The following is a 26192-nucleotide window of genomic DNA, read 5'->3' as shown; positions in this document are numbered from 1 at the left end:
GATTAAAAATGGAGCATTATTCCTTTAGTATAGATACATAATGGACATATACTGCATTATATATGCTGGTGGTTTACATTCAGGTATGATTTCTTATGGATTTTGACACATTCAGTGTTAGCAGTAGGAAATCATGCAAATTTGGGCACAGATTTGACCTTAGTCTTTTTGCTGCTAAATACACACCGGGTTTGGTTGTTTGACAGATGATAATGGTAGTGATTAATGTGACATCCACCAGTTCAAATGCCTTGTTTGATGTAACGTTTGATGTAAACCTGTCCTTGTCTTTCCTTACTATGAGATTAATGTAATGCCATGTCCATGTGTTTATACCACAGTTGCCGGCAGGTTTGTCATGGCAGTAGGTAGCAAAAAAGTCAAATTTAAGACTAAATGTATTGATATTCACACTTTATATTGTGTACATAGTGCACCCCTTTAAACCACTATGATAAGACCTAGCTAAAATAATGTGCTTGCTTGCTTGCTTGATTGATTGATTGATTGATTGATTGATTGATTGATTGGATGATTGATTGGGAAAAATTGTGTTTTAGTTTAGTTCTTCAAGGTAAACCGTAGATACCAGAATACCAGAGTTGTTGTGTGTTGGTGTTTGCTCCATCAACTTCTGAGTTTCTGGGTCAGAAAAGCCAAATTAATCAAACGTTAAAGGAAAAATCCACCCTAAAAAACGTTAACATTCTTAAATAAACAGCTATTGGCAATGTACCTTGCATTCCTGGGCCCTTTTTGTTGTTTGGTGATGTATTTTTCTTATTCTCGTGGATAACTGGTCAACACGTCATGTCAAGATATTTCCAGCACAGCTACAAAGGGGTTTGACAGTAGAAAAACTTTCAGTTATCTAAAACATCAACAGTAAATGTCAGGTTTTGGTGTCAGTTCTTCAGGATCAAAGAGCAAAGGCTTCTGTCTAGAGCCGCCATTTTGCACCAATGTTCAACAGTCATACAGGGAGAAATCCATCGTAGAAGAGGAATAAATACCAATTTCTCCACCAACAGTCGCCTCAATAGACCAGAATGCAATGCTATTGGCATCGCTCTCTCTACCTACATGTAAAAGCCACAGCTGAATAGAACAAGTTCAGCCCCGTTCTCTGGGTGTTGTCAAAAGTCATTCTGGGAAATGTAGGAAATAACTCCTGAATGTATTGAATGTCATAGATTGATCATTTATAACAGTGTAAGAGTATCCAAGGGTCGATTTTTCCTTTAGGTATTTAAGGGTTCAATATTGACCCATGTCTCATTGTGATATGCATAAGTGCAATATTTTTGATGGATTGAATGTATACCACTATTATGTTCCTCGTCTTGCTCCTTCTATTGAGATGATAGTATTCATTTTCACAGTTATTGCTGTAAATAGAAGATGGCGAGCCGCAACCTTTCCAACTACATTTCAACAAATTTGTGGAAACTCCTAAACATATTTGTCAGAGAATGATGGAAGTTTCTCAGAGCAGCTCCACCTTTGTCTGACTTGTCAGATTCAATGTTTTTGTGTTTGAGTTACTGAGATTCCAGTGTATGAGTGAGATATTTCATGTAGATTTATACCTGTCCATCTGTTCCGTGGCCCTTGAAGAGGTCTTTTGAGGTAATTGCAGCTTCAGTTTCAGTTTCAGTTTCAGATGTACATATGAGATCTTAAAAGCTATGGTAATGTATAACAGCCTTTGTCTACGTAGTTTCCATTGGACGTCGAGCAGATATTTTCGCATAAGTGCACCCTAATAGGTTGACAAACCACATTCACTATGCTCTCCACCGACATATCGCTCTGTTATTGCTTGGTGATTCTCGGGTATTTTTTAACAGAACAGAATCACAATGCAGCACGTGTGTGTTGTATACATGTAGGCCTGTATCTCACATGAAACCTTGTTTGTACACTCTGCATCTGATGTCCAGTGTCTTTGTATGCTACAGAAATGCCACTGTGTTTTGTCAGTGACTGCATAGTCATAGAGAAGTCTCCACACAGGAGCCATTTCTGTGGAAGGACCTGTGGTTGTGGCAATTCTCGCTGCAGTGGACAATGAGCACTGGGAAGCAAAGGGCATCCTGGTAGTCTGGGGGGTCCTCGTCGTCTGTGGTGAGGCGCTCTGACAGGCAGCGGGTGTTTTCACTGGGACTCTCCTGGTCCTCCAGGCTGCCGCTCCTCCAGAAGCAGCTGCGCTGGGAGCCGTAGCGCCGAGCCAGGGAGAACCGGCTGCCGCTGAAGGGAATGCGGGAGCTGGCACCGGTACAGATGCTGAGGGCGCTCCTGGAGAAGACCGACGAGCAGCTGATGGCTCTGTGGCAGCGCTCACAGTTCTGACGGAGGCCGCCGAAGCTAGTGGGGCACTGGGCCAAGTCCATGAGGCCAGCCTCCGAGTAGCTGGGCACCAGCTGCTGGTTGGACCGAATATGCCATTCCAGCTCTGTGCTGTCAATGGTGTTGACGCGGGGGATACGACGGCAATATGGCCGGTCATCACAAGGGGTCACTGGGAGGTAATCGTGTCCAAAGAGCTTCTCAACACGATAGTGGACATACGCAGTACGATACTCTGTGAAGACTCTCAGAGGCCAGGAGAAAGTGAGGAACGAGGCAAGCCAAAAGACATAGTGGGACAGATACCAGGGGTGGTGATCTGGGTCAGACAGCACCATGACATACTCCTTCAGGTCAATGTTTTTCAGGTGCATGCCCTCCCGGGCTTCCATATAGTCATCAAGGCCCTCGTTGTCAGTGAAAAACCTTGCCCGCTGAGTGAGGTAGGAATTCTCAGACTCTACATTGGCAAAGCTGAAGCACTTGGTGAATCGCAACTTTGTAAGAGCTGACTTCTCCAGGCCAAGCAGCTGTTTTGAAACATCCTTCACGCCACAGTGACTGTAGTCAAATTCAGCTTCTGCCACGTGGGTGTTGACACGTTCATGGTAAACCTGGGTACTGGTGTAAGCGTCTCCGTTGCGATAGCGTGTGACTTGTCGAGTTCGGCGAACATAATGATAGCTGATGGCCTTCCACCAGATGCAGGGTTTAGCTTGCTGCATCCTTTGGATACGCTCATAGATGCCCTCCACATCCACTTTGTGCTGCAGCTCGTTCTTGACATGGCAGTGCCAGCACTCCACAAGGTAGACCAGATAGAGCATGCCCAGTAGGGCCAGAGGGATGTAAATGTAGCCATCAGAGCAGGGGCTGTCATGGTACATCATGGATTTCCCTTTGAAGGCACTGTCAAAGGTGAGGCGGGTCACCTTGGTGACATGACACCACACCATGGCTCCCATGCAGCCATACATGAGGACGGACAGCAGTAGGCATTTCCAGAAGCTCTCCCGGCATAGTGACTTGCTCAAAGATTGCTTCAGAGGCCTTTGCTGTTGAGTCAAAGCACACACAAAACCAAGTGGGAATTGAGAAGAATTTCTTACATCAGCTATTCAGTGCAAGTGAATGCAATGTGCAGCAGTAGCACAGTGCAACTGAACTACTGCTGCACATGACAACATCTGAAACGCAAAGGGTAATTTTAACAGACTTGGACTTGAACTTTCTTAAAGGGTCATGGTGCAAACAGAAACAATAACAACCATAAATTAATCATCCCCTTGTAGATGATAAATGAAAAACAAGTGGATAGGAAGCAATTGCTTTTTCCAGCTTTGCAGTCATTTCATGCCATTTTTATGGATCTTCTCCTGCACAGTGGTTTGGCAGGGTTACGTGCTGGAGAGAGATTAAGTTGAAATCAATGCAATTGGCCCACTACAGCGAACGACAAATGAAAGGCAGGTAAAGATCCCCAAGGCCCTAACAGGTTACCAGTCACATGTAGGCTAGCTTTAGGAGACACTGATTCTGAATTGATTGATGTACAAGAGAATGTCTATCCTCCCCTGAAGGTATAACGGGGGAGATTTTTTTATAAGACCATAGCATAACCAAAGAATTCCCCCTGCAGTGTGTTACAGCCTGCACACCGTGCACATCGGCTCATTCAAGCCCTGCGACGAGATCTAATAAACAACCCATAATAAAGCGCATTTACTCTAGCGGACGATGACCGAAAACAGTACCTCTTCTCTGGTGTCTTCCTCGAAAACGGTGGTCGTACTGCTTTCACTCGCTGTCGCAGCCGATGCCGGAGGGGACATGGTGCTGGGCTGCCACTGATAATAATGATAGGGCGTGGAGTAGGAAGAGGAAGAGGCTTCACTACCTTGCTCTGCAGCGTCCCTCAGCCAAGACGAGCTGCTTGACACGCTTGCATTACATCTACAATCATTTGGATACACCCAACCCTAAAAAACATCCCGAGATTAGTAGACGGAGGCATGCATCTTTCCAGTCGGTGGAATGAAAAAAGCGGTAGGGAGGGAGGGAGGGAGAGAGGGGTGGGAGTGGGAAACGCGTCTATAGGAGAGCCCGCATCTTCCCACCACGTTTTAGCTGTCAGTGCCGCAGTAACATGATCGTAGATTAGGCTGTATTAGCTGGTCGTCACTACAACATGAGCATGCCCTGCCCCTCGCGGCCCGCTGTGCAGGCTGCTCATCAGTATGCAGGAGGTAATGGTGCCGTTACTGGTCTATGGAGAGCTGGCAGGTCGCTGTCCATGGTGCTGAGCGAGGCAGGTGGACGGTGGCGGATGAATCCATCACTTAAAATGACTGTAGTAATCCTATTGCGAGTTTTAGGAGGATAGCCTACTATAAGAATATCACAAAATATAAACTATATATAATATCCTGTAGGAATAGTGATACCATTAGTAATTAGAAATTTAAAAGGAGGGTAAACTATGACCAGTAGGTGATCATCACCACCAATAAAAATAAGAAAATTAATTATATGTTTTCAGAAAAGCATTACTTCATGCTTTTCTCCCCTTAAAGGACCCTTTCCACAACTTCCATAAAGGCACATTCCAAATGCTCCAGTGTGTTTTGAGAAAGGTGTGAGAGAGGAGAGTCCTTTGAAATTCACAGCAATAAATGATGAACTAATGTCAAGTGCCAAGTGCCAACCACTATCAGTGGAACTATTTGTGGAAATATTTGTCATGTTTAGTTTGTAAAGGAAGGCAGGGAATCCACCCTCCTGCCTGTCTTTTATCCTTCAGACAGAGGGAAGTCTGACAGGGATACAGAGGACAGCAGAGGTTTCTCTCTCTGTGTGTGTGTGTGTGTGTGTGTGTGTGTGTCACTTCACCAGCTCTACACAACAAGTCTTCTTATATGGAGTTATTTAAAAAGTTACATTAAAACAGGTTCTATAAAACCTTAAGTGGAAATTGTAGTCTATTAAGCTGTGATTCAGCTATTTCAGTTTTACATGAAAAATCCTGCAGGTCATGTGTGATTCACTGATGGTATGGACTGCAGAATGTAATGAAGCCAACAAAGAGAGGAGTTAAAAACTACAAAATTTTAATCATCATTTAGCATTTCCCTTAACATACTGATGCAAAGTTGTCCAAATAAAATATAAATTCATACAGCTAGATTACGGTAAGATATGTTATTTTTCAAAAACAATTCTCAAAAATTATTGTAAGGAGTCTATAAGTGTAATGGACAAGGCAGCACTTGTTCCCAGAAACCACTGTATCAAACATTAACTCTGATGGAATGGAGCCATTAGCATAGAGAGGTTCACAGATACTGTCTGCATATCTGGTTATGGATTATAAATAATTGTGACCACAACCACATTCAATATAGTATAAACAGTGCATTAATCCTCATAAAAAACCCTTACAAAACAACACACAGGTTCAGATAGTTCAGGTATGTGCCATGCAAGAGACCCAGCATATATCATAAATATATGACATGTCAGGTCACAATTATACTTACAAAATAAAAATAAAAATACAAAATCCTTTCAGAAACCAATTCAAAGTCTCACAGGTTAATACAAGATGGGACTCCAAGTTGTTGGCTTGCAAACTTTGTTTTTGGACAGTCAGTCTTGCCTGCTTGATAAAGAGCGAGGATGCTGTGTTTTAATCTTTCTGAATTGTTAGGAGGGAACACAGTTTTCTTAGTTCATGTTTTCACCCATCAACCTTTATGAGATATAATGATTTAAGAGTTCTGCAAAGACACAGTGAGCTCCATAAATGGTTGCAGCTACATGCTGATATTTTGGCTCCACACTCTTATTAGGCTACTTTGGATGGGAAATGACAGAATGACCTGTGGTTGAAGTGCAGACTGTCAGCTTTAATATGAAGTCAAAACACCCTAAAACGCAGTGCCTCAGAATCAAAGAGCAAGAGCTTCTTTCTAGAGCCGCCATTTTGCACCAACGTTCAACAATCATACAGGGAGAAATCCATCATAGAAGAGGCAGAGAGACTCATTTCTCCATTGATAGTAGCCTCAATAGACCAGAATGCAATACAGCCACCAGACATATTGTGTTTTGAGTAATGGGACGTGACTCTCACTTCTCTCAACTGGAAAAACTCGCTGTCTTGCTCTTATATGCTATCACTATTGCTCTTTCCACCTATACTTATAACCTACAGCTGAAAACAAGAAGTTCAGGCCCGTTCTCTGGAAGTGGTTGAAAGGCATTCTGGGAAATGTAGGAAAATTACTAACTGAAGTAGAAGTAGACGAGGCAGGTCGAGGGAAAGTGGCTATGGCAAAAAGGTAAATTACTGTTCATCACAAAAACTCCTGGAATGTACTGAACATCACAGATTGATGATAAATAGTGTAAAGAGTTTCTGAGGGTGGACTTTTCCTTTAAGAAAAACTTGCCCCCCCCCCCCCCCCCCCATTCCGGGATGCCCAAAGCATTTGGACAGATTAAACTTTTAGTCAATAAAGTAGTCCTTCCGAAATAATAAGAGTATGGAATCAAAACATTTTGTTACTGTTTGTTACTGACCAAATACTTCTGAAACAATATAATGAGAAGTCTTGGGAAGCTGAATGAAACAGCACAAACTTTCAACTCTGTGGCTTTTGCGTCCTGTCGACCAAATCGTGCGAATATACTCCTACTTCCAATCTGTTCACTCCTTTTCCCAGGGTCTCCTGTTCTGGTGACGACGGGGCCCCTTCAAGAGAGAGCGATGACATTATTGGTTATCACTGAACAAGCAACTACCTTCAATTCTGAGATGGTCACATGCACGAGGACGTCGACATGAACTACTTTTCTGGCACGAAGCACCAACCTGCGACATTCAGCGTGTGAAACTTACAGAATACATGTTGGAGAGGTTGTTGAAAAGCACTTGACCCGCGCTCACTTTGTTCCTCACGCCTCGTATGGTCCCGTTCTTGCTGCAGATGTTGATCCGCTTGTTGCTGAAGAGCAGCTCTCTCTTGGCACTGGCGTACAAAAGCAGGTCGTCCGGCTCGCACCCGCTTTCGTCCGGAGCGGCTCCGACCACCAGACCGTTCAGGTGGCTGTTCGCCTCGCTGCCGGGCGGCGAGCTGTCCCGCTCCGCCTCCGGGTTGCTGGTGCAGTCCGAGTCCACCGAGTCCGACGCCGAGCCGCACCACGCCGTTTCATCCTTGAACACCTCCGTCAGGACGCGGCCGCTGTTCGCAGATGCCACCCGAAACCTAACTGTTCTCCCGGCCTTCTCTTTCTCCTGTTTCACATTTGGCCCCTCCATTGAAACACAAGAAAAGGCGTCTTACATGTTTTACGTGCCATTCATCGAAGCCAGACGTGCTCTTTCAGCCTAAGCCATAGCGGTGCGCAATTATCAAACAATAATATCCCCATTGACGTGTCAAAACTGAGCCTGAAAATGCCCTGAGTGGGAAAACTGGACACCAAAATGGTTAATAATAAATGAGGTTCTGCCATGGTAACAGCTAAAATAGGCAAACAGTAAATTGATATCATCACGGTCAATAATTGATCAAGGTCACTTTTCAAACAGCAGACAGACTGTTGTCTAGTCTTTAGGTATTCAGATATGTAGGCTACTTTAAAGACATGACTGGGCTTAGGAGCAGGATAGACCTGGTTAACCTGTTGCACTTTGTTGCACTCTCCGTTACCCTTTTTTCATCAATTGGGTATGGCAAGGTGCTGTCCAAATTTGATCTTGTAGTTTTTGACATTATAATGGAGAGCAAAGATCAATCAAATATTGCCAGAAATCTATTTGGAAGCCATATCTAAAAAAATCAGAGGAGCGCTCAGGGACAATTGTCCCTTTAAAGCGTAGGATACTTTTGGTGAACTATAAATTATTTATCAAAATGATCAAATAATAGGCTGATCATTTGTCAGTCATCAGTGATATTTGGTCACTATAGCCAAAGTGGGTTTTGGTAACAAATGAGGGGGACTTGCAATAGTTTGGGGTTAAGTGAATTGGTGCCCTTGGGTTTAATCGTCCTATTAGTAGTGTTGTTCTAAAAATTATTGAAAAGTAACTTTTCCAACTATACACTGTTCTACAGTATACGAACGCCTCTTGCTTCACGCCAAAGGCCAGAAGTTCAACCCCGACCTTGTAATTCCGCTCCAGTCCTGTAGATGGAAGTAACATACTGTTACTGCCATGCAATAACCATCAAAGAAGAAGCTGGATAAACACACGTGTAGCACACACTGTCAACATGGGTAAAAGAAGGCAGAATAAGCAACTTTTTATGAATTTGTCCAAAAAACAGAAGAAACATCTGAAAGAATTTGGAGAGGAGCATCCGTTCCATGACACGTAAGCAGCACAGTAATCTTAGTCCTGTGTTAAAGCAGTATTTAGTATTTTTATTAGCTGTTTGGCTAGCTAGCCCACTAGCTAGGATTTTGCTAAATGAAAGAGGCTAATAAGTAACAATAAGGCGGCTGGAGTCATAATTTAGCCACATACAGGTATGGTTACATGTTATAACGTTATAGGGGCAAACCTATTCACTACCAGGGACGAACCGGCCCGGTACGCTCCGTTCTCCTGCATGGAGAGAACACGCTCATTCAAACTCATTCAAAAATCTGTCAATTCAACGTGGACTTGCTTATCGGCGAACGTAAACACCTCGTAGAACATGGCAAAAGACCTTTTACGAATTGTTAGGATTCACTCTTGATTTCGGCATACATCTGATACACTGACCAGTACTAGCAGCATATCAACTTTTAGAATTAGTTCGGCTGTTATTCCCACATCAAACACCAAAAGTGACCGTGGATGTCCGTAGATAGTAATGTGAACCAATTGGGCTATAAAAGTTTGGATTTTATTGAAATGAACTAGTGTTGCTCGGTGAGTCGCTTGTATTCCGAAATTACTTATTGTAGTCTTTTTTTACTTTCTTTTTGTTACATTACCTTTTGGAACTACAACCAATATGGCGACATTTAAGGTCCTGGTCAGGGTTAAATACCATCCCATGTTACTAAACGATGCAACTGAATTGCAAGTGTGATTTATGTTTTCTTCACAGTGTCAACGAAAGACCTGAGAGAACTCAAATAGTGGACCTGGTGAGTAGCAATGACCAAATTCTACATAACCCCATTTTTATGAGATACAATCTTGATTGATGTATGTAGGTGCAGGACCAAGAAGTGGCTCGATTTGTCTAGAGATGTTCTCAGCAGCATTAACAGGGATCTAGATTTTGTTGAAGGAAATTTTGAGCCATCCAGTTCGACCAGCTTTTAAATTTGTTTTGCCTCCTCTATTTATTACTAGCCTAGTTAATTAAAACTCTTTGTCTGCTACAGCCAGCAAGCCCAGAACAGTCTGACGTTGAGAGCGAGGAGGACGACGAACCAGAACAGAAAACCGCCTATCAGAAACTTCTTTCAACTCTCGGCCGACCTGCCAACAACGACCAGAGTGAGGAAGAGGAGAGCACGGGTGATGAAGAGGAGGAAGACGAGCTTCTTGTTGAAGGCAAGATGTTTATTTCCTGCTCAAAGATAAGAAAAAAACTACTTTTTTGTGTGTGAGGACACTTGTACAGAATAACTTAGCTGTTACTGCAATTGAATGAATCACATTGCGGCTTGCCATTATAGGGGAGAGTGATGGAGGCGGTGAAGACGGTGAGGATGGTGATGACAATGAAGGGGAAGAGGAGGAACTGGAGGACGGAGATGAAGCTCTGACTGAAGCAGCGGAAGGGGAGGAGGAGGAGGTGAAGGAGGCAGGAGTGGAGGATGAGACGGCAGGAGATGCGGAGTTCACAGACAAGGAGAACGAGTCTCAGTTCTGTCTGGAGAGCAACTTCATGGGCGAGGGAGAACCGGAAGACGCTGAATGCACCGCCGAGCAAGAGGACAGTAAAGGTGAGTAAAGAGTTCTATTCCAAAATGCTTCATATTCCATTTTTTTTTAAATATGTCATCTGAAGTACATCGTTCAGCATCTTCAAAATCTAGAGGACTCATTGTGTGTCACTTTTTTCAAATGGAGGATATCTCACTTTGGAACAAAACTCTTCAAGTTATAATACATTGTGAATATGATGACTGAGGTATATTTTTCTGTGTATGCAGACACGTTTTTGCATCATCTGGACACAGAGCTTAGTGAAGAAGATGTGCAGAAGATTACATCTGGTGCCAAAGCCAAGGCTCAGATCACGGTATAAATTCCACAGTTTTACTTTAACTATAAACTCTCCTGTCAAGTGCTGTTTGAATGTAAGCTACATGTTCTTTGGTTTTACAGTCAGCCAGCTTTTTCCCTCAGTGTAAATCCTACAATATAATGGTAATTCACGTGATTCTATCTTTGTCCCCCCTGCACTCAGTGGCCAAAACTGGGCACTCTGCTGTGCACCAGCCACCTGGAGAAGTTTGGCCCCATCGGCCAGGAGAAAGACACCAGCCTCCCTGCCTTCCACAAAGTCCTGGAGTCCCGCTGGAAGTCTCCGAACCAGACCTCCAACCTCGAGGGGGTGGCAGAGGAGATCAGCCCCGTCCAGCTGGAGCTGCTGGCCCTCATGGGCTCGTACAAGGACCTGTACTACCCAGAGAGCTCTCCTCTGAGTCAGGGCCCGCAGGTTCGCAGCGCCTACTGCCTCCACGCGCTCAACCACGTTCTGAAGGCCAACTCCCGAGTCCTGGCTCACAACGCCCAGCTGAGAGAACGGAAAACTGAGGTGAAAGCCGGAGCCGAGCCACAGGACGAACCAAGAGACCAAGGCCTGACCCGGCCCAAGGTAAGCTACTGGCACATTTATTTTTGGTTTTATTAACAGTGCTGCTTGTAGCATTTTTTAATCAATATGTCATTGTCAAATTAATTGTGATACCTTGATGTAATTACGCTAAACAAATGAGACCATGGTCGAAGCGATAAGTAGCCTCTATCTCACACCAGTGGTATTATTAGTGCTAGTGTTTCTCAAATTTAACATTTCCCTTAAACCCTATTGTTTCCTGTCATAAAGAGGATGTTGCTCCGTCTGCAGTGGAAGAACACCGCTGTCTTCCTGTTTTGTTCCATAAAGCAATCCAGCAGATTTCCCATCAAATCCGACTTGGTGGCACACAATGTAAAATGCAATAATGGTCTCATTTGTTTCTGGTAATTCCAGTAATGTCTCAAAATTATTCTGGTAATGACGTATTGATGTTAAAATGCTACACGTAGCACCTTTAGTGTCTCTGCTTGTTAAGATATGTGGGTCTTTTGGGGGCTTGCTTCATGATTTCTATTGTGCCGAGCTCATGAGTCAAAACAGGAGGGTACACATTCTATTTTTGTGACAAGTGCAAATGCAGCTTAGGTGTAATAGCTATTTTAGGAGCAATGACTAGCTTGTAAGACATTAGGCTGCATGTTACACATCCTTGACAGAATTCTGCATCTAGTTCTGAAGTGGTCTCAAATCAGCTGCGTTTGTTTTATGAGCCAAAACAACATATTTCAGTCAGGTTTTAAAGCACTCTGCAGTCAGACTCAGCACTTGAGTGGTTCACTTCCTACCTCACAGAGAGAAAATTGTCATGCCGGGGATCTCACGTAATCCATAATTAATTTTGTGTTGCTGCATACTGTGTGTAGAGCTGTCATCAAGGATCCCATGCCTCAAATGTATTCAGATGGAATTGATTAGATGTGGTTATTGGTGGTAGTATTACAACACACATTTTCATTGCAACTTGCAACATTAATTGCCTGCCGAAATGTTTTCATCATGAAAACTTCACAGAGCTAGTAAAAAATGGGGAAAAACAACATTCACTTTAGTACGCATATATAATCAGTGCATAAGTAGAACACGTTTCAATGCGTCTGAATGAGGTAGCAGTAATGGATTCTGTCACTTGAAATGAACTTCCATCAGAGAGTAACTCATTCATTGCATTAAATGTGATCCCATCTTCGGTTGCATTAGCTGATGCCCCACCTTCCACAGCACAAATTGACAGCGGAATCCTCCCAGGGTTATTAATAAAGCACTTCAGCGCTATGCCCCATCCTCCCATATCTAGATGCTTCCACTTAGCCACAATGTTTGAAAACGCAATACTTCATTTCTTTCTGACCAACCACTCCGTTGTTACGACCGTGCCAGGTCCTGATCCTTGTGCCGTTCCGAGACGGAGCGCTGCAAGTCGTCCAGACGCTCATCGGCCTGCTGGAGACCAAGGGCAAGAAGATGATCATCAGCAACAAGAAGAGGTTCAAGGATGAGTTTGGAGAGGAGCCGGGAGACAAGCCCCCCAACCTGCAGAGGCCAGACGACTACCATGCCATCTTCTCAGGCAACGTAGACGATCACTTCAGGATAGGTACATTTAAATAAAACTTCTACATGGTACATTTACAATTTACATCGCTCTTGCCCAGAGTGACTTACAGGGAGTACAACTGTAGAATAAGCTCACATTCCTAGACTGCAAACATTACAATAAACACACCAATACAGAGTGCACGGGTCAAGGTCGCAGTGCTCTGAAAATAGGTGTAACAAATATTCCTGTTTACCTAGAATGATCATGTATGATAGAGAATTAAAGCCAGAGTGAAAAGATGATACTTTATTCTTAATAAAGAAGACAAGACATTTTGAACATTACAATTCTGATATTCAACTTCGTATCAAGTGATTATGATGTGTCACTTAAACGTCTAGTTTAAGGTGTTAAAACAGTGTGAAAAGTAGTCCATAGATATTCAGTGTCTGGGTTAGAGTTAAACTTCAGGATGGGGTTAGGGTTAGAATAGGGTCAGGTTGGAGTAAAGGTTAGGCCGCGGCCGCACTGATCCGTTTCATTCATTTCAATTCATTTTCAATGAGAGCTGTCCTTTGTCCGGACAGGGCTGATGTCTGATGTCCGTCTCCATCAGATTTCCATCTGTTTTGACAGACAGAAAGTTCAACCCAGTTGAACTTTTTCCATTCGTCACCGTCCGTTTAGCCAATCAGAGGCGTTCCTACGTTTGTTTTGGAAAAAATAGCGGTGATCACAGGAACAACGGCACGACCAAAACAAAGATAAAACAGAGAAAGCCTGATATAATGTTTGGATGACTGTAGATTTTCCAGCTCAGTTTCTTATTTAATTTATACTGTATAGTCTGTTTCTTCTTTTTTCTTGTAATACTGTTACGAGCAAAGCTGCATCTCTGCCTCTCCCACCATGTTGACATTCCAAAACAGCCCAACGGACAGAAATCTATCCATCAATAATTCTGTCCGTTTTCCGACGAATCAGTGTGGCCGCAGCCTTAGGATTACACAATCTGTAGAGGTGTATCAAATAGGCAAATAACACTTGAACATCAACTTTTTATCACCTGATAGTTACCTATCAACATTGGACTGTCCAATTAAAGTGTTATGGCGATATCTTGGCACCAGACAGACAGACCGACTGGTGAAATCCACCTCCTTCCAACTTTGTTGGTGGAGGTAAATAAGACCAAAGGTTGCAGGTTTTGATAGCTTTAGGGTTATAAAGTAACCTTAATGAACTTATAGATAAGAAGCATTTAAAAGCATAAAAAACTGCCTTTAAGCAGCCATTTGTGAATAAACAGTTTATCTAAGAGAATGGGGATGGCTACTTTAAAAAGCAGCATCAGAGGACCTGACAGTGGATTTATAACACGGCGTCGTCGTCTCTGTCTGAAGCCTGTTCGCCGTCCCCTCTCTCCACCAGGCGTATCCATCGTGAGGAGCAGCATGCGTCTCTACGCCCCCTTCTACTCCTCAGACATCATCATCGCGTCTCCACTGGGCCTGCGCACTGTGGTGGGCGCCGACGGAGAAAGCAAGAGGGACTTTGACTTCCTGTCCTCCATCGAGCTGCTGGTGGTGGACCAGGCCGACATCTTCCTCATGCAGAACTGGGAACACGTCTTGGTAAAGATACTAACCTGTTAAACATGACACGTTACTGCATGCCTTCATCTCTTCAGTACAACATCAACTACACTTTTTTTTTACTGCTGGTGAAGAAGTGGCGCCCTCTGCTGTCCATCAGTGACCAGTGTAGAATTTTTTTTAAACCACAACTTGTAAAAATTCTGCCTTTAGAGAAACATTGCAGCAGCCTTGACAGCATCCCAGATATTTGTGCCGATATTAAATGTCTTTAAATCTGATTATTTTCATGCCAAAAATTGGCATCTATCCAGTGTTTCCCACCAAATTGTATTCTTAGCAATGTGGAAATGCCTCTGAAACAGCATTTACCCCATGGGACACTAATAGTCTCCACTGAAACCCATAATGATAATAATAACAACATATTCACGTATACTTTGGGGAACCTGATCAAAAGGTCAGTGACTGGCTGATATCTTATTTTCAATAAAAGGCCAATATAGGTCCAATAGATTGGTCTAATCCTATCCCAGAGGACCGTGCAATTTGTCCCATGACCTAGATATATTACTTGAATTAATTATACTGACTGTAATTAAAGTTTACCCAACATCATACATGGGACTTTCCAACAGATGTGCCAAAAACCATCTGAATGAAAGAAGAAACATTTAGATACAATTTGAGGTCCTTGAAAAGTGTTGATTGATTGACATATCTGTGCCTGTGCCTTTTTAGTATTTTATTCATTTTTCCTCTTCATTTATTGTTCACATTACTTTTATTTTTTGCTTAGTTTCTTTCATCTTGTGTAGGAGTTTGTAACTCTGAGAAGTTCTCTGTGAATAAAGGTTATTATTATTTTGATCTGACCTCCCCGTCAAAAGCTGCTATAGTTGAAGTGTGTCTGTATATATTGATGCATTATTAAACATCACATTGTTCCTCCAACAGCATGTGATGAAGCATGTGAACCTGCAGCCGCTGGACTCCCATGGGGTGGACTTCTCCAGGGTGAGGATGTGGAACCTGAACAACTGGGCCAGACACTACCGGCAGACGCTGGTGTTCAGCTCAGTCCAGGACCCGCAGATCAACAACATCCTCACCAAGCACTGCGCCAACTACCGCGGACAGGTACTGCACTATATACACTGACCATGACACTTCATCCAGGAATGTTTAAATTCAACACAGACTGGACTTGTAGTTAAAGTTATGCAAACATTTCTCAGAGGCAGAAATAATCTCATTGGTTGATTTAAACCTAAACTCTGACTCAATATTTAAGATGTATCAATGTACATTTAGGGTTTTGATCTAGGTTCGTTTGAATGAAATGTTCTATGTGGTTTTATTCCAGATTGCCACTAAGAACATCCCAAGAACAGGTTCGATCTGCCAGGTCCTGGTGCAGCTGCCTCATGTGTTTCAGATGCTCTCCTCTGACAGCTTCATGGACCAGGATGCCCGGTAAGGACGTCCTGCATTTTAACCATGTGATTTTACCATAGCCTGATAATTGAATATGTAGAATCTATAACATACATAATAAAAAATCTGCAAAGACTATGTTTAACTCTACTGATTACCCAAACTGACATTTTCTATCAAGAACACAACACATACATACTTTCTCTCTCCCCTTAATTTTTCTCTATGAAAACACACACACACACACACACACACACACACACAAGAAACACACTCTCACCTTCCCTGTCAACTCATTTTCTGCATCAGAGTTTTGTTGTCATTTAGTAGCTGTTAGGCAATTCAGTTGTCTTTGTCATTTTGATTTATTTTTTCTTTTAAGGTGATTTTTTTTGCTCTCTTTTGTCTGTGTTTTGAATGTGCAAGTAAACCACACTAGTCCCAGCTCAGTATATTGAACACCTCATGGGACCCTGACAAAGGAATGGTTCCTGCCAACAGTATTTTAAACTGTTTTATATTTTCCGTTGTTCCGCACACTCCCTGCAGGTTTCAGTTCTTTGTGGACAAAGTGCTGCCTCAGTACAGGGACTCGGTCATGTCCCACACCCTGATCTACATCCCCTCCTACTTTGACTATGTCCGGCTGCGCAACTACATGAAGAAAGAGGAGATCAACTTTGTCAGCCTCTGCGAATACTCCAGCAAATCAGAGGTGTCCCGAGCCAGGCACTTCTTCCAGAAGGGAGACAAACAGTTCCTGCTCTTCACCGAACGCTTCCACTTCTACAAGAGGTCAGTAAAAACACCTCGTCTTTAACAGTCCACCAGGTAGCCCCACATGTATTGGGTTCTTTGTTTGGTTTGAGGGGAATGTCATCTTTTCACCCACTGGTTAAGTATCTTGCTCAAGGATACTTCAGTAGGTATGGCTGCACAGGGGATCAAACCTGGGCCCTCCGCTTGGGGATCCACCTGGCCAACCACAAGGCCATCCTGACACTCTTTGTGGGGTAAAATCACTGAAAGACTAGCTTACAGACACAGAGTGGGTCTGAGAAAGTAAGCTACAGCCAGAACAATGGAACAGGGAAATCATTTATACCGTGGACTAGATGGTTGTAGCCAACTGGCATGCAAACTACGTTTGGAGAGTTCCAGGCTGCTCTGCGGTCAAGCAACAGTTCACAATGACAAAGAGTGTGATGAAATCAAGGTGATAGAATCAGAGGGTGGTATGCTGTTGATAGGATGTTGCTCCCAGACAGTTCTTTATTGTCTGCAGTTACAATAGGCTCCAAAGTCTTTGATGAACAAACAACAAGATATCAAAAAGCAAAAGGACAGTGTGCTTGCTTATTCCGTATAAGCATACTGTCCTTTTGCTTATCCTGTCATATACGACAGGATATCACTAAGCAAAAGAACAGTATTCTTATTTTCAAGGTGTGTCTGATGGTGCCTGATTGTTTCAGTGGTTGTTTGCTTCTCCGTTTCCCTTTTTAAAGTGGCTATTTTACCTACAAAGACTATATATTAATATTTTCTCCTTCAGGGTGGTGCTGTTGAGCAGCAATATCCTCAGCCTCTTCACTGCAGCTGTTAGCTCATTTCCCCCTGTGATCGGTATGCTAACAGTTAGCTTACCTACTTCATCCTCATTGATTTACAATGGCCCCCAGCTAACACTTTGAAAAAATGGTGTATTAAATACACTCAAGGGAAGCCAACTGATGTTGAAAATATAACTTTCATAATTTGTTTTGATATTTGGCTACACTGTTTCAGCATTTGTATTACTCCGCACTGCTTTCCAGCATTGCCTCCAACGCTTCCGTTGTTGTGTACAAGGCCGTAATATTGAGGTCATATCCTCTGTAATTTTTTATTTCCATTTTTATTCTTTTAAACACACAATTGGATTCTCCATACGTGTGTGGCTGCTTCCCAAGATGGGAGTGGGTGAGAACCGTGTAGACTCTACCTCTCATGCTATTCTCAAACCGAGCAAGACTCGGCGTTAGAATTGGATCCTTTTAAACTGTCTGCAGTCAGTTGCCTTAGTAATTTATCTGGCAAAACAAAAATAAAATCAAACCTCATGAGTGCGAGGTAAGCGCTGGCAGCACAGAGCAGCTACTAATTCCATTTCCTTAGCGGGCCGGGCCTGATGTTGCGCAGCAACTTCGGCACTGGGCCGGGCTCAAAAAATAGGCCCAATCTGGACTTTCCAGCAACAATACTTCATGAATTTCATTCTTTAATGTTAAGTCACTTGCAATTCACTTAGAATGAGAGTGAATTACATTTTCTAATGTTTCCTCAAATCTGAGCCCAATCCAAAAGTCTAAATATGCACCTCATTTGTACCTCAAAATGCAAGAAGACGCATACTGAAGAATAAACATTGGCCCTATCCAGATTACATGCAAATTTCAAAACAGCACAGCTCTAGCTTTGACTGGGGGACAGACACCAGTCAAGTATCATTTTATAGGCAAGATTCAGTTATAAACGGTTCAGAAAGTATTAAGTATTTTGGTTGCTATGGGAAAGACAGCGCATCAAAAAGCAGTTCCTCTATTGCTGATATTATTATTTTTTATTATTATCATTATATTGTTTAGATAATTTGCAGTTTTCATGCACAGTGCCTTCACAATATTTTTTAATCATGATCATGAAATTCCCAAAATATTTATTTAATGCTCTATTTAATGCGCTATTTTTTCAAAGTGTTAGCTGGGGCCATTGTGAATCAATGAGGATGATGTAGGTAAGCTAACTGTTAGCATACCGATCACGGGGGGTAATGAGCTAAAGGTTACAGTGAAGAGGTTGAGGTTATTGCTGCCCAACAGCACCACCCTGAAGGAGAAAAAACAAATATATAGTTTTGTAGGTGGAGTATCCCTTTTAAGAATTAACACATCACCAATTGCAATAACCTGTGAGGAAAATAAATGTAATGCTTTTTGCAGAGTTCAAAATTTAGACTCCTGACTTCAATCATGTATCTGTGAAAAGTCAAAGAATTCAAGCCCTTTACCCAAGTTATCCAAAGAAAGTGACAGGGCAGCCTGTTGAAAGTAAGGACTTAGTCTGTAGCTACTTCACTTGCAGTCTGTCAGTGACAAACCACACACACACTTTTCGCTTTCATTTAATTTTTTGCTTTAATTGTAATTTCAATGGAAATGGTTGGACTCAAAAATGACAACAAAAAATGTACTCTAAACAAGAACTTTATGTATTCGACCAAATCATAAGATTTCACAAGGTCATGCAACTAGACTCATACTGCACCAGATTTCTGCCAGTCCTGTTGATTTCTCCCTCCCTTTTTCTAGATACACAATCAAAGGGATCCAGAACCTGATCTTTTATGGGCTGCCTACCTACCCCCACTTCTACAGTGAGGTGTGCAACATGCTGGCGGCAGGGGGGCAGGGCGAGGAGGCCAGCTGGACCTGTACTGCCCTCTACACCCGCTACGACGCCCAGAAACTGGCCGCCATCACTGGGGCCCAGCGGGCCGGACAGATGGTGCACTCCAGCAAGACTGTTCACCTCTTCATTACCGGAGGGGAGGACAAAGCCTCTTGACCATCCAGGATAGTTAACAGAGGGACCACTGTACTCTAACCATGGTAGATCAACTGTACATAAAACCACATCAGGAATTACCAATATACGGACTACCTGCTCCTCATGCTATTAAACTAGGATGAGTTGTGTTGAAGCCTGGCTTGGATGTTAGAGGAAAGGTGTTGAATGCAGGTATGTAGGGTTGCAAAGTGCCATCTATACAACAGTTCTGCCTGTCACATAGCAGAATAACTGGTCTGACATACACACTCATATATGCAGGAGAAGAAACATGTTAATATTTGCTGTGTTTTGTAAGTATGCTTACTTCCAGCTACAGCACAGAGTCCAGGAAGGTTAAGCCATAAAATACTATCCTTGGTTTGCAGCTTATAGTCATAGGTGTTATCACTGAGATAAGATGCTGTGAAAACATCAACTACTGGTTGGATGTGTATTTACAAATTCAGCACAGAAATATATCTGTTTGAAAAGTCGTAAACATGCCTCTCTTGTTGATTATCATGCAAAAAGTCTCCTGCCCTATCATTTGATACAAGTTTATATTTCTAGAAAAGACAAGTAGTCATCCTGTTCCTAGAGTGATATGTATTTGATAGTACATGTTTTGATAATACATGCTTTTGTTTACTGAAATTAGTGTCACTCTTTTATGGTCCTTAGTCCAGTGGCTTTCCCAGTATAAAAATGTATCAAATTAATCTAGGGTAAGCTCTCACTGTTTTGGTAAGTATTTACAGTAGTACGAATTTACAGTAGTACTTGTACTACTCATGCTTGGCCAATCAATCTCACACTTGGCGCATACCCTGATCCCCAAAGAAAGAAAAAAGAACAAAGAGAAGAGAGTTCAAACAACCAAATAAATGCATGTCATTTGTAAAACCCATTCCCACCCATGTAATTATTAACTTCCTCAATTGCAGCAAGAGTGACTTTGGACACAGAATTAAAGCATGTCTTCCGTCAAGAGCATGGAAATGGTGTCCGACAACAAACCGGTAACCGCTGTAACTATGGACAAGAAGACGCAGAAGCTCAACCTGAAGCGGGAAGTAGGCCTGGTACAAGCCGTGTCACTCATCGCAGGGACAATGATCGGATCTGGCATCTTCATGTCCCCCCAGTCGGTGCTCTACAACATCGGCAGCCCTGGAGGCAGTTTGGTGGTCTGGGCTTGCTGTGGTCTGCTGGCAGTACTGGCATCTCTCTGCTACTCCGAACTGGGCACCGTCATACAAGAATCAGGGGGAGAGTACATCTATATCCTGAGGACGTCAGGCCCAGTCGTTGCCTTCATGTTAATCTTCAGCTCTGTGGTATTTGTGAGACCTGCAAGTGTTGCCGGCATCGCACTAAGTTTTGCAGAGTACGCCGTGGCCCCTTTCTATTCGGACTGCACCCCTCCAGTGCCGGTGGTGAAGTGTGTGGCTGCAGCTGCGATTATAGTGCTAGCCACAGTGAACTGCCTGAATGTCCGGTTTGCAATGTCGGTCCAAGTGTTTTTTACGGTGACCAAGGTCCTGGCGCTGGTAGTAATTGTTATAGGAGGTGTGGTGATGCTTATTAGGGGCCACACTGACAACTTTGAAGACTCCTTTGAAAACACAAACTTGGGCATCAGTCCAATTGGTATCGCTTTCTACCAGGGGCTGTGGTCCTATGATGGCTGGAACAATTTGAATTATGTGACAGAAGAGTTGAAACGTCCAGAGGTAAGAAACAGTAGAGAACACAATTTGATATCATGCAAAGAAGAGTTATTGAGTTAGAGCAAAAAAGCAATCCATGTCATGTATAATCTGATTGACTACAAAAACGTAACTGTTTTCTTGAGTGGAAAAAAGGAAATGCTACAGAATTAAGAATTCATTATTTTTACTGCTGAGGATGCCATCACAGGATGCCAACACCACTAAAGCTAGAATTTAGATTGTGGATTCATGTAATGTTCAAACTTTTGCATCTACCTGACCTTTGTAGCATGTAGTCCTACACATTCCCAACCAGAATATGTAATCTTATCCCCAGAATATACCCCAAAGTGTTGTTTTATTCACCTTCAATTTACACTTGTATGGGGTGACATCACTGGTCCGGAGGTGTGGCAAACTGTTGCCTCTTGTGTGTGGTTAAGGGAGACAAAAGTGACCAATCAAAACAAAACAAGCTGTACCTGGACACAGGAATAACATTCAAAAGTTTAAATTAGGTGTCATCACATCATCTTTAAGTTGGACCCTTAGGGCTGACATCTTTGACCTAAGTGGATTCTAGATCTAGACTAAAATTCATATGAGTAGTCATTCATAGGAGTAGGCCTTATCCACAAGCTAACCTAGGGCAAGAACAAGAGACTTCTAAAATTAGGGAAAATATACAACCCAATCACTAGTAGTATTGTCAAGGACATATTTTTTTGAGTTGCAGTTTTTACGTACACAAGGAACAACTGTTCTGAAACTCATCCCATAGAGGTATCTTGAGAGAAATTCAAAGACACTGCAAGGCAAAAAAAAGTACATTATGTATTGTTGCAAAAGAGTATTACACTGAGCAAACTGAACTTTCCCCTGAATCCATGCAAGGTTTATTGTATGTGATGTGTAGAGAAGATCACATGTAGCAAGAAAAGACATGTGTTCTAGCACTAGGCAAAAGGGCATACCTGTTCTGTCTGTGCAGGATATTAACTTAGGTGTATGGGGCTTTAGGGCTCCCAGGGCAGCACCCTCCAACTTGAGCATCCTCGCTTCAGTTACAAGAGGCTTCAACAGATCCTGTGGATCTAAGGGCCATCACACACTTTGATTTTACACATATGGTCTGAGGAAGAAAAACCATGGTTATAAAAGAACTTCCAATAGTTGCCACCCATGCAAACATTACTGTGGATGATGTTTGATTTTGAGAAATTCTAAGGGGCCAAAGTCAAAATGTCAGATGTTGCTTATGTGATTTGGCAGATGTAGCCCCCTTCCTGGCAGGTTTCTTGGAAAAACCTACCAATTATTACTAGAACTGCCTTGGCTCTTCAGTAAACATTGATTTGCCTGACGTGTGAAGGAGTTGTGCGGATCAGTAAACCATGAGGGATGCATATGCTGTGAACATTATGCTCCTCAGTGCTCCCAAGGGGCCTGGGACCCCTTCAGGAAACCTAACCCTTAAGCCCAATGTCCACCAGATGCGGCACGGCTCCGGCACGGAAGCCGTGCGTGTGCCGGAACAGACTTGCGCCCATGTGAATCAGCGCTGCAATGTCCACCGGGTGCGGATGTGTTGCGGTAGCGGCACGGTTTCTGTGTGGAAGCCATCCGGAACCCGCATGGCAGTTTCTGCCGTTCCATTCTTTTTCTGCGTCTGGTCTATTTTTGCCGGATTCGCTTGCGTCTGACAAGCGTGAAAATGCACTTTATTGACTTGCGGGTGATGCATATAACTCAATCAAACGCGTGCAGTGTACATTGCCTTCCGTGCCGGAGCCGTGCCGCATCTGGTGGACATTGGGCTTTAGTTTCACAAGCATTTAGAGCTTTGAATCATCTGAGTGAGGGTCAGAGCCAGAGGGAGTTAGTATGGGAGTCTGAAGATAACATAAGTAATACCCACCATGGGCATTAAAGGTTTCTGTCATTATCTACTCGCGCTCATGCCAGTTGAAACACAGGTGAAGTTTGTTAGTCCATATAACACACCCGGAGCTTCCCAGCACAACTTCGTAGCAGAGTTAAAAAAAAAAGAAAAAGTTTAGAGTTCCAAAAAGAGCAGAAAAAGAACAAAAAATATAGCCGCAAGCGGCAATTGCGTTGCCTTGCCTGAGTAGTGGTGCACCGTAGGACCCCACCTGCCAAATATGGTTGCTGTAGGACTTACGGTTACTGAGCTGCAAATACTTTTAGGGGAGAAAAAGAAAGAAAGAAAGAAAGAATTCCAGCAAAAACAATAGGGTTCCAGCACTACGTGCTTAGACCCCTAAATATCCATAAATGACTCCATACAGCTGATGCAGCATAATCTAAGTCTCCTGAAGCCAATGATCGCACAGTGAGTGGAAAAGACCGATATTTACACCATTATTTAGCTCTCAGGAAAATGTATTTTAAAATCAACAGCATGCAACATGTAATCTTTCTTTTAACTATATTTTAGTTTTATTTAATGGTACACAATCTAGATTAATGCAAAAACTTACTTTAGGTCTTTTTCTGCTAAGCCTAACTGGTATAGAAAACACCCTAGTCAAAGTTTTTTGATGAACCAGTGCTCATAACTCATTGCTTACTAAGCTAAATGAGGTTATTGTTTGTGAGGACAATGTTATCAGCAGCCTCATATGCCCTGGATTAATGCTTAAACGGCCGAGAGTTTGTAAAACAGTGTCCCTTAAAACGTCCATACATTAGTTTGACTGAAGACTGGCATTGCTCTGTTAAAATGTAGACTATGAGAAATGGTACCAGCCATGGTGATTTTACTGGGATACGGGCACATTTTCTGTTTCACAGCTGGAAGCCCTACATTCAAATAAAACTAATTTGGATGGAAGATCTCAAACTAAAAATTCAGAGTCAGAGTCGGTCACTAATTCAGTGTCAATGGACCAACTCCAAAAAGTGTCACCTGATGACATTATCAATTCAAGTCTCGATGCTCTGATTTCCAGCTTAGGGAGACAGTTGTCTATGATTGACAACAGAACAACTGTTCTGACGTCAAGTGTGCCAATTCAAAATGCAGTTAAGAATGTACTATTTCAAATTTTAGGACAGTGATACATGTGCTCATACATGCAGGGGAAGAAACATGTTAGTATTTGCTGTGTTTTGTAAGTATGTTTACTTCCAGCTACAACACACACAGTCGAGGAGGGTTAAGCCATAAAATACAGTCCAGGAGGGTTAGGTTAAGCCATAAAGTACTATCCTTGGTTGTAACTAACAGTATAGTCATAGGTGTTATAATTGAGATAAGATGCTGTGAAAACATGACTTACTGGTTGAATGTGTATTTACAAATTCAGCACAGAAATGTGTCTATTTGAAAAGTTGTAAACATGCCTCTCTGATTATCATGATTATCATGCAAAAAGTCTCCTGCCCTATTATTTGATACAAGTTTATATTTGTAGAAAAGCCAAGGAGTCATTCTGTTCCTAAAGTGATATGTATTTGATAGTACATGTTTTTATAATACGTGGGGTTTTTTTTACTAAAGTTATTGTCACTCTTTTATGGCCCTTAGTTCAGTGGCCTTCCCAGCATAGAAATGTTTCTTAATCTAGTGTGTGTTCCCGGTGTTTTGGTTAGTATTTTAGGAATTTTAAGCTGTAAGAATTTATAGTAGTACTTCTACTACTCATGCTTGGTCAAACAATCTTACACCTCTCATACCCTGATCCCCAAAGAAGAAAAAAGAACCGAGAAGTGTCGCAGCTCCTGGGATCAGAAATGGAATCAATGCCCTACTCCTGCCATAACAAGGTGGGGTTGAACCACGAAGAATAAGTGGTTCTGTAGCGGAACCTATCCCTTAACTTAGAGGATGAGTTGATCAACAGAGGTTTTATTGACCCTGGAATGGTCTGGGACAATCCTGCAGATTCTATGGCCGTTGGGTCTGTGGCAGGGTGGAATGAAGTTCATCCTAAATTCGTCCTGACTTCTACCCTGTGGAGCAGTAAACCATTTTGGGTGTTCTGTAACGAACATCAGCCTGGAAGTCTGAGAAGCAGATGGTCATATAAGGTTCAACCTAACCTCATCCCTGTGTGGAGGGGTGGGGGGGTAAACCAGAATGGAGTCCCGTTAAGATAATTATCAAGGCAGAAGATTTTACCCTGTACCTCGTTCCCAAGGGAATGGGCACTGAATTGCCTTCTTCAACATTTGTGACAACTTAAGCAGATGTAAACAGCAAGTGGGATGTACGTAGACAGTTGGTATTGTGGTGTTGATTGAAACCCGGGTTATACTCAATTCTGAGAGGGTTTCAGAAGTGTTCTGAAGTTTGGACGGGGCTTCTGTCCGTGGGATGCAGTTCGAAAATTTGACAAAACAGAACGAAACAGAAACGTTGGAACACGGCGCCCCCCTCGACAGCAATTGGCCAGATGTAATAAGGTATGAAAGGGGCTGGGAATTGGAGGGAGCTACAAATTTCTGCCTGTACCTTCTCCTCAGAACAACTTCCAGTAAGCTACTGCGTAGACCACAGTGTGACTATGAGGACACCGGGAAAGCATTCAGTTCATTGAGGGAGATAGCAAAGGCTATGGGATGCAGCGTGGAGGACACAAAAAAGAAATGGAACGGTTTATGTGACAAGCTCAACAAAGACAAAAAAAACAAGCTTCAAAAGCTAAGACGAGTGGAGCCACAGGGGGAGAGATACAGCTGCTGAAGTTTTATGTGGAGCTATGCTTGTTTGACGGAGAGCCTGCAAGTAGCTTAGCACCTCCTACATATCGTAATGTTCTGAAAAACCATGAAGGTTCAGGGCTTTCAGAAGTTAGTTTTGGGCAGTTCTGATAAGCACTTCTGATTAAGCATAAACCAGGTTTTAATGACAGTGCAGACTTTCAAGCATGTTGCAGTTCTGGCCACACCCCAATCAGTGATGTCAAAGCAGGTGTTTGGCATCATCTGTCAAAGGCAAAATACCTGATTTGACATCACTGATTGGAGTGCGGCCAGAAGTACAACATGCTTTAAAGATTCAACCCATAGAGAGCAGTGCAGCAGCAATTTTCTACCTCATGTGATTTAGTATTAATTTATTTGTTAATGGAAAGCACTATAAAGTTGTATGTGGTTAAGTTGTTAGCGCTGTCAGCCATAGGCT

General features: G+C 42.7%; 2 protein-coding genes and 1 pseudogene across 2 annotated transcripts; 2 read left to right on the top strand and 1 right to left on the bottom strand.

The window, feature by feature from the left end:
• Positions 1–1994: 1994 nt before the first annotated feature.
• Positions 1995–4181, bottom strand: LOC139911439 (transmembrane protein 151B-like). The gene is made up of 2 exons (XM_071898975.1): positions 4104–4181; positions 1995–3404 (listed from the first exon to the last, which is right to left on the bottom strand). Exons 1-2 carry the CDS (start codon positions 4179–4181, stop codon positions 1995–1997), a joined length of 1488 nt encoding a protein of 495 aa, XP_071755076.1.
• A 4420-nt stretch (positions 4182–8601) lies between these two features.
• utp25 (UTP25 small subunit processor component) lies at positions 8602–20166 on the top strand. The gene is made up of 12 exons (XM_071898974.2): positions 8602–8731; positions 9459–9498; positions 9742–9920; positions 10046–10308; positions 10519–10607; positions 10776–11186; positions 12549–12765; positions 14140–14342; positions 15261–15443; positions 15670–15779; positions 16290–16535; positions 19091–20166. Exons 1-12 carry the CDS (start codon positions 8631–8633, stop codon positions 19344–19346), a joined length of 2298 nt encoding a protein of 765 aa, XP_071755075.2. The 5' UTR covers positions 8602–8630; the 3' UTR covers positions 19347–20166.
• Positions 20167–20305: 139 nt separating this feature from the next.
• Positions 20306–22746, top strand: LOC139911435 (b(0,+)-type amino acid transporter 1 pseudogene; annotated as a pseudogene).
• The last annotated feature ends 3446 nt before the right edge of the window (positions 22747–26192 follow it).

The sequence above is a fragment of the Centroberyx gerrardi genome, chromosome 17 (genome assembly GCF_048128805.1).
Source record: "Centroberyx gerrardi isolate f3 chromosome 17, fCenGer3.hap1.cur.20231027, whole genome shotgun sequence".
NCBI classification, from domain to species: Eukaryota; Metazoa; Chordata; class Actinopteri; order Beryciformes; family Berycidae; genus Centroberyx; species Centroberyx gerrardi.
The sequence above is the reverse complement of the archived record's forward strand: the minus strand, read 5'-3'. Positions and strand labels throughout refer to the sequence as shown.